General features: G+C 41.2%; 1 protein-coding gene across 1 annotated transcript in view; it reads left to right on the top strand.

The window, feature by feature from the left end:
• Positions 1-10,000, top strand: part of tbc1d12a (TBC1 domain family, member 12a) — a 25,547-nt gene that overhangs the window by 9,648 nt on the left and 5,899 nt on the right. The window contains exons 2-8 of the mRNA XM_034140666.1: positions 637-772; positions 6,941-7,056; positions 7,213-7,295; positions 7,572-7,689; positions 8,763-8,869; positions 9,052-9,135; positions 9,246-9,337. Of these exons, the coding sequence (XP_033996557.1) occupies positions 637-772; positions 6,941-7,056; positions 7,213-7,295; positions 7,572-7,689; positions 8,763-8,869; positions 9,052-9,135; positions 9,246-9,337 (736 nt within the window). The remainder of the gene's footprint in view (positions 1-636; positions 773-6,940; positions 7,057-7,212; positions 7,296-7,571; positions 7,690-8,762; positions 8,870-9,051; positions 9,136-9,245; positions 9,338-10,000) is intronic.

Here is a 10,000-nt window from a genome sequence, read left to right as displayed (position 1 = left end):
ATATTTGCTTTTCGTGTGTGTGTGTGTGTGTGTGTGTGTGTGTGTGTGTGTGTGTGTGATGTGTGTGTGTGTGTGTGTGTGTGTGTGTGTGTGGTGTGTGTGTGTGTGTGTGGTGTGTGTGTGTGTGTGTGTGTGTGTGTGTGTGTGTGTGTGTGTCGTGTGTGTGTGTGTGTGATGTGTGTGTGTGTGTGTGTGTGTGTGCTGTGTGTGTGTGTGTGTGTGTGTGTGTGTGTGTGTGTGTGTGGTGTGTGTGTGTGTTGTGTGTGTGTGTGTGTGTGTGTGTGTGTGTGTGTGTGTGTGTGTGTGTGTGTGTGTGTGTGTGTGTGTGTGTGTGTGTGTGTGTGTGGATAGAAAGTGCAGCAGCTGCAGACTGTGGGCAGACTGACGATGAGGAAGAGCGGTTCATCATCACTTTTTATGGCTTTTCATTTGTTTTTGAGGAACTGAATAATGTTCCATCAGCTCTTTGAGTCTGACGTGAATAACTTCACATTTCAGAGGCGAGAGGGAAACGTAACAAAAGCTCTGATGGTTTCAAGAGTCTGTTTGTAATATCTAACCAATTACAATTCTAAATGTTTGTAGTTGATTATAATCAGCAGTGTTTATTAACCCTTTGTTTCCGTCTCTCTTCAGGAGCCTGTTTTCTAGGAAAGCCAAAGAGCCCAAGGCGGCGTCCCACAATGCAACAGGGTGGCGTCTGTTTGGCAAACCACCAACCAGAGAGGAGGATCCAACTTCAGACCCCGAATCCACACCGTGCTCACAGGAGGTCAGTACACGCACACACACACACACACTCATACAGACACACACTCACATGAACTTAAACACGCTCACAAGCACTCTCACACACAAACTTAAACATACACACTCACTCACAGTCTACACACACACACACACTGACACACTCACAGACTCTATACACAAACACTACGCGCACACACACACACACACACACACACACACACACACACTCCAACAAGCTCACACACACACTCACACACACTATATACCCACTAACACGCTCACACACACACTATACACACACTATACACACACTACACACACACTCACACTCACACTCACACACACACACACACTCTCACACTCACAGGCTCTATACACAAACACTACGCACACACACACACACACACACACACACACACACACACACACACTCCAACAAGCTCACACACTCCAACAAGCTCACACACACTATACACACACTATACACACACTCACACTCTCACACACACACACTCACACTCACACTCTCACACACACACACACACACACACACACTCACACTCTCACACACACACACACACACACACTCCAACAAGCTCACACACTCCAACAAGCTCACACACACTATACACACACTACACACTCACACACACACACACACTCACACACTCACACACACTCACACACACACACACTCACACACTCACACACACACACACACACCACTCACACACACACTCACACACTCACACACACTCACACACACACACACTCACACACTCACACACACACACACACACACTCACACTCACACTCACACACTCACACAAATGGAGGATGTTAGAAAACACACAGATGAAGCTCTTCGAGTGTTTGGTGGATTTGAAGCTCAAATATGTCAGAAAACATCAGTTGTTCTTGATAATAATGAAAGGTCTTTCTGCTTGCGGGGCCACCAGATGGTTGTGGAGGGAAAAAGAAACTAACATATTCAAAATAAAACAGCTAATAACCTGAGGAATGGCTCTTAAATCACATGCCAGCACCAGTCATGGAGTGTGGGGTTAACGGTGGAGCTCAGATGCCAACATGGGTTTGGTCTCAAAATGGCTTCTTAAATCTGGCTTGTTTGAAACAAATGTGGCTGCAGATTTCATGCTGCTTTGAGTTGGAGTGCATCTGTTTAAAGTCGCTTCAGCCTCAGCTCAATGTCATTTAATTCACTGTAATGTAGACGCTCTTCTGGATGAAGACGAGGTAGTTTCATGGTTGCAGTGCCTGTTGTTGAAGGAGCTTTTTACTCCAAACTGCAAAGTGCTAACCGCGCTCTACTGGAGGCAAAACACTGATTGTTGACCCCCACTGTGAACCATCCAACCTGTCTCTTTAAAGCCTGAACACACAGTGACGTCTGTGCACAGTGTGAGACGTTTGATTGGTCGGCCTGTGTGCGTGTTTGTGTGTGTGTGTGTGTGTGTGTGTGTCTGTGTATGTCATTAGCTGCAGAGGCTAATGCTGTTAGCCTGCGTCTGTTTACAATATACAATAAGGCTGTTAAATAGATTGTGTTTGTATGTGAGTTTATTTGGTCGCCAGGCAACTTGCAAACACTGCCTGCTGCAGCTGAGCACACACACACACACACACACACACACACACACACACACACACACACAATGCAACCCTCTATCCCCCTCTCTTGCTGCATAGTATAATTTCTCTGCCATCAGTGACACACTTAAACACACACAGCTTTTCCTCTCCTGTCATCTAGAGCAGATTGTAAGTTACACACACACACACACACACACACACACACACACACACACACACACACACACACACACACACACACACACACACACACACAAGCGTCTTCCCTCTCTCTGTTTGGATTCGAGACAAACAGTGAAATCTCGTTTCTACACATGATGAAGATGAAGAACCACATGATGAAGAACCACACCATCTCCTGATCCTGACCCAGGGTTCACCTCTGACCTCTCTGTGTAGCGTAGAGAGCAGACGATGCTAGCCATGCTAACAGCAGAGCGTCTGATCACATGACAGCAGCCGGATGATTGATGACGGGAGTCGACCAGATGTTGTTCAGCTTTGACACGTCAGACTGAGGAGGAGGAGGAGGAGGAGGAGAGCTGGCTTTCACACGGTTTGCTTTGAATTCAGTGCGTCAGGAAATATCTCTGAGGCGCTCATCCTGACTGTGATGGTGATCATGTGAGAGAGAATACACCTTATGGATCCCTGTAGGCGCTGAAGCAGCAGAGTGAAACACAGGAGAGTATAGATAACAGTTCACACGAGGATAATAAGAACACAAACACTGATCAGATGTACATATATACCGATATGAGTGAAGCTAGTTGTTTACATAAACAGTGAAAGGCAAACTGCAGGGTTTTTTCAAATAGGTTTCACGGTTAATAATAATTCATTACATTTATTTAGCGCTTTACATTACATTTAACATATAGTAGACATGTAATACATCAACTCTGTGGACAATACCCTCAGGAGCAAATTACAGGGTTCTTACGGTCATTAAAAACCTGGAAAAGTCATGGAAATTGAAAATGCTAATTCCAGGCCCTGGAAAACAATATTTTTCCCAAAGTTTTGGAAAAGTCATGGAAATGTAACTAAAGTTGCATCAAATATAATTTATATTTTATCTAATCGCCAAAATAGTAATACTATAATGATAATAAATACTGTATCGTATAGTAAGGAAACGTGAAATGGCTTTTAACTGACGAGGTGTTTCGCTGCTGAGAGATTTTAGTAGAAGCTAGTAAGCCTATTTGATTTGTTTTAGAAAGGCACAACATGTTTCATATGCAGACCTGATTTTCCTGTTCCATGTTCAAATAAACCATTTTCAGTGGTACCGCTGAGAGTACTTTTTTTGGTCATGGAAAATGAGGTAAAGGTCCTGGAGAAGTCATTGAAAATCATTTGTGAAAAAGTGTATGAACCCTGAAATTAGAGTGAAGTGTCTTGCCCAAGGACACAACGGCATGATGACCATGGGCTCTCCAGCCTGACGGCTTCTGGTTCAAAGGAGTGTCCGAGGAGATGTGACTCTCCAGCGTCTCCTCCAGACAGTCCAGTTGAACTCACAGAGCTGTCCCTTCGGCTGGTGTTTCCTCCTCAAACTCCGCTGTGATTCAAAGATTCAAGACTCAAAGGTTTTATCATCATGTGCTCACAGAGTAGAAATGAAACTCTCGTGACCTGAGCTCCTCCAGCAAGGCAACATGTATAATAAGAAGTCTATATCCATGTACATAGAATATGATATGTACAAGAACAGAATGTGAAATTAAATAATGTACATTAAGACACAATTAAATACGGTTTATTGCTGTGATAACTATTTAGATAAATAAGTAGATTTGGTGATGTGAGGGTTGTTCACATGTGTAGTAATACTGATCTCATAAAAGTAATTTCTGCAGGGTGCTCACTCTCTGCATCTTAGGGTGAATACTACACTAAACATGTATTAGACAGAATGTAAGCCGACTCTTTCTACTCTGTCTCGTCACAGTGGAGCTTTACCTGCTGAGGTTTGGTTAACATCACATTTATTTCACCAGTGCGTCACGTGACTTCATCCGGCTGCCTAAAACATGTTGCATCTGATGTAGGGCTGTGCAATTAATCGTATTTTAATCGCAATTACGATTTTGGCCTGCCACAATTACGAAAACAACATAATCGAAAAAAACAATTATTTTGCTAGGTTGTGACATATTTGATCTAATTAATTTTTGTCTCATTTATTTGTATTTATCATATTTATATATGTTTAGTAGCTTGTGGAAGTGCGCTCCAAAATATTTGTTGATCTTGTTTATTGGTATTTATTATTTTGATATTATTTATTTAAATGTATAATTTATTTATTTTTGTATTGGTTTTTCAGTTGAATTATACGTTCAGGGTAATCCACAGTTAACAAGATACTGTTCAAATTATTATTTGTATTTGTTTCAAAGTTCAATAAATGGATGTTTTCAAAGTCAATGAATAATCGTATTTAATAATCGTGATATCAATTATTGACCCAAATAATCGTGATTATGATTTTTGCCATAATCGCACAGCCCTAGCGTCACGTGACTTCATCCGGCTGCCTTGTGTTGTCTTCCTATCCCAGTTTAACTCTTTTTAAAGCATATAGTATACATGATCACCCAAATCTGAGTTACACCTTTTAAGGCAACTGTATTCCTACTTAGTACCACAAGTAATACTCTTCTTTTTGAAATGTATGGTCAATAGATCTCAATTACACAAAATCAAACCTAATATCTGAGAACAAAAACTGACCACAAATGCTAACTTTGAATAAACACAAAATCAAATGAAAGAGATCTTGATTTCTCGTGGAAAACGTAGTGCACATGTTCTGTTTCTGGCACCAACATAACACAAACCTTTATCCTAACATAAAGACGTTTTGGGAGCGGGTGAGATTTGACAGGACAACAGGAAGTTTAACATGGTCACAAAGAGACTCGGCTCTCTGTCGCCCCCTGCTGCTGATCTGGGATCTGTCAATGAAAGGCTTGTTGTGCTGCAGAGCCACAGCTGTCTGTTGATCCTGTGAATACACTGTCTGTTGTGCATGGTGTCCACACACACACACACACACACACACACACACACACAGATGGAGATTTATTCAGATTCTCTCTGCGGAGCTTATCCTCCAACAAACCGACTTTGTGCCGCAGCTGACGAACAATAACTCTGTTTATAAGCGTGTGCGTGTGGATTGTGGTTTGGTACAACATCTCAATTGTTTGTATTTACTTCCCACTGAACATGTTCTTTGACAAACATATTTAAATTTGTATTCTATTGTATTTTCTTTCCGGTGTATTTGATGCACGTTTCAGATTAAGATGACTATTATTACCTTTTTGAACATTAAAGCATGGAGACATGCATCCCAGTAGAGACACTACATACTGATATACACCTGAACATCAGCAGGACAGGACTCTTTAAAGTAGAGACACTACATACTGATATACACCTGAACATCAGCAGGACAGGACTCTTTAAAGTAGAGACACTACATACTGATATACACCTGAACATCAGCAGGACAGGACTCTTTAAAGTAGAGACACTACATACTGATATACACCTGAACATCAGCAGGAGAGGACTCTTTAAAGTAGAGACACTACATACTGATATACACCTGAACATCAGCAGGACAGGACTCTTTAAAGTAGAGACACTACATACTGATATACACCTGAACATCAGCAGGACAGGACTCTTTAAAGTAGAGACACTACATACTGATATACACCTGAACATCAGCAGGACAGGACTCTTTAAAGTAGAGACACTACATACTGATATACACCTGAACATCAGCAGGACAGGACTCTTTAAAGTAGAGACACTACATACTGATATACACCTGAACATCAGCAGGAGAGGACTCTTTAAAGTAGAGACACTACATACTGATATACACCTGAACATCAGCAGGAGAGGACTCTTTAAAGTAGAGACACTACATACTGATATACACCTGAACATCAGCAGGAGAGGACTCTTTAAAGTAGAGACTCTACATACTGATATACACCTGAACATCAGCAGGAGAGAACTCTTTAAAGTAGAGACTCTACATACTGATATACACCTGAACATCAGCAGGAGAGGACTCTTTAAAGTAGAGACACTACATACTGATATACACCTGAACATCAGCAGGAGAGGACTCTTTAAAGCAGAGACACTACGTACTGATATACACCTGAACATCAGCAGGAGAGGACTCTTTAAAGTAGAGACACTACATACTGATATACACCTGAACATCAGCAGGAGAGAACTCTTTAAAGTAGAGACACTACATACTGATATACACCTGAACATCAGCAGGAGAGGACTCTTTAAAGTAGAGACACTACATACTGATATACACCTGGACATCAGCAGGAGAGGACTCTTTAAAGCAGAGACACTACATACTGATATACACCTGAACATCAGCAGGAGAGAACTCTTTAAAGTAGAGACACTACATATTGATATACACCTGAACATCAGCAGGAGAGGACTCTTTAAAGTAGAGACACTACACACTGATATACACCTGGTTATTTAACTTGGTTTGTGTTTCTAATGTCTGCAGGATGACCAGGAGTTGGACCCTTCTTGTCCTCAGCTGGCCTCGGCTGCAGGACGGAGGAAGAACCTGGAGTTTGAGCCTCTCTCCACCACAGCGCTGATCCTGGAGGACCGGCCAGCGTGAGTACCATGAGACAACATCAGCTACCACCAGTACAGACGGCTGCATACTGGTTTAATGTATACTTCCCCACTGCCGCAGAAACCTGAGCTGTAAGAGGGTTATTTAGTTTCTTAGTTTCTGATGTTAGTGTGTCTGAATCCTCCGTCCTGCAGGAACCTGCCCGCCAAATCTCTGGAGGAAACTCAGAGACACAAGATGGAGTATGATGAGATGGTGGCAGGAGCCAAGAGGAGAGGTAAACACACACACACACACACACACACACACACACACACACACACACACACACACACACACACACACACACACAAACTGACACACACAAATATAGTAAACAACATAATTACAACCTGTGTCCAAAACTACCTCTTGTCTTCATCTGCTGTTTTTCTGGCCAAGTTTCCCACACTTTTCTATTGCAGAGCGATTGTTCTGCTGTAATTTGATTGGCTCAGACACAGTTATTCAATCTCTCTAAATGTGTGTGTGTGCGTGTGTGTGTGTCGTGCAGAGATGAAGGAGGCGCAGAGGAAGAAGCGTCAGATGAAGGAGAGACACCGCCAGGAGGACAGCATCTCCAACGCCATGATCGTCTGGAACACAGAGATCCTGCCGCACTGGGACACCATGTACGTACACACAGCTGTGTGTGTGTGCTTTATATATACTGTGTGTGTGTTTTATATATACTGTGTGTGTGTTTTATATATACTGTGTGTGTGCTTTATATATACTGTGTGTGTGTGTGTGCTTTATATATACTGTGTGTGTGTTTTATATATACTGTGTGTGTGTTTTATATATACTGTGTGTGTGCTTTATATATACTGTGTGTGTGTGTGCGCTTTATATATACTGTGTGTGTGTGTGCTTTATATATACTGTGTGTGTGTTTTATATATACTGTGTGTGTGTGTGCTTTATATATACTGTGTGTGTGTTTTATATATACTGTGTGTGTGTGTGCTTTATATATACTGTGTGTGTGTGTGTTGTATATATACTGTGTGTGTGTGTGTGTTTTATATATACTGTGTGTGTGTGTTTTATATATACTGTGTGTTTTATATATACTGTGTGTGTGTTTTTTATATATACTGTGTGTGTGTTTTATATATACTGTGTGTGTGTTTTATATATACTGTGTGTGTGTGTTTATATATACTGTGTGTGTGTTTTATATATACTGTGTGTGTGTGTTTATATATACTGTGTGTGTGTGTGTGTTTTATATATACTGTGTGTGTGTGTGTTTTATATATACTGTGTGTGTGTGTTTTATATATACTGTGTGTGTGTGTTTTATATATACTGTGTGTGTGTTTTATATATACTGTGTGTGTGTTTATATATACTGTGTGTGTGTTTTATATATACTGTGTGTGTGTTTTATATATACTGTGTGTGTGTGTTTATATATACTGTGTGTGTGTTTTATATATACTGTGTGTGTTTTATATATACTGTGTGTGTGTGTTTTATATATACTGTGTGTGTGTTTTATATATACTGTGTGTGTTTATATATACTGTGTGTGTGTGTTTTATATATACTGTGTGTGTGTTTTATATATACTGTGTGTGTGTGTTTTATATATACTGTGTGTGTGTGTTTTATATATACTGTGTGTGTGTGTGTGTTTTATATATACTGTGTGTGTGTGTCGTGTGCAGCATGTTTATACTTCTTTATGTGTGTGCAGGAAGGCGACGAGGCGGGTGAGGGATCTGTGGTGGCAGGGTCTTCCTCCCAGCGTCAGAGGAAGAGTGTGGAGCCTCGCCATCGGCAACGAGCTCAACATCACACCAGGTACACACACACACACACACACATGTGTTTTTCCTGTTTTTGTTATTTATTTGTACAGTTACATACATTTTGTTTAAATGTTATATATATTTTGTATTATTATCTGTTATTTAAAATGTGTTTTCAATATTAAAACCCGTGTGTGTGTGTGTGTGTGTGTGTGTGTGTGTGTGTGTGTATAGAGCTGTATGAGATCTTCCTGTCCAGAGCCAAAGAGAAGTGGAGGAGTTACAGCGAGACGAGCTCCGTCAACGACACTGAGAGCGGTACCACACACAGCTCACATATTGAATATGAAAACGTCACACGTGGATATTCAGAGCTGAGAATATGACATTAAAACATAAACATCATCAAAGTCTCTCCTGTGTTTCAGACGGAGCCTCTCTGGCCGACAGAGAGTCCAGTCTGGACCTCATCAAGCTGGACATCTCCAGAACCTTCCCCTCCCTCTTCATCTTCCAGAAGGTAATTCATCTGGTACTTTTGTTGTTTTCTCTGATTGTCACCGTCTTACGGCGGCCGAAAACACTTCCATTATAATATTATGCAGATATAAAAAGACAAATGTTCCACATGAAGAAACATCTTCAGCAACTTGAGGAAACATGCGCAGCATTTACTAAAAGCTGCAGAAACCCAATGGAAATATTTTGGGCAATTATAACACGTATGCGCCTGTTGTTCACCTTATCTAAGGGTTTAAGGACTGAACCATGTGATGACAACTTCCTCTGTCCCAATCCATAGATATTTAGCACATAACATAGTCAACTTAAAGTGGACCTATCATGCTATATTATAATAATATAGTGTAGGACCATACCTATATAAGGCATATTTATACTTTTCTTTTTTCAAAATACCAAACAGATCATGCATTTTAGCCATGCCTCATTTTGCTGAATTTGATCATTTCTAGCTCTGTTTTTGCAAGGGCTGATTCAGTGAGAACAGCACCACCTACAGGCCTGGCATATGTACTACAGCGTCTCCAGCGCTTTCGAACGGCAATGGCCGTGGCTGTCTCCTCCTGATTGGTGGAGTTGGCCCAATAGCCGTGGCGCCACCGTCCTGACGTCAGGACAGTGTTCAAATCTGGATCAGTTTTTATCAGATCCGTTGCAGCCC

This window comes from Trematomus bernacchii, unplaced genomic scaffold, assembly GCF_902827165.1.
Source record: "Trematomus bernacchii unplaced genomic scaffold, fTreBer1.1, whole genome shotgun sequence".
NCBI lineage: Eukaryota > Metazoa > Chordata > Actinopteri > Perciformes > Nototheniidae > Trematomus > Trematomus bernacchii.
Note: the sequence above shows the minus strand (reverse complement) of the source record. Positions and strands in the feature narration are given on the sequence as shown.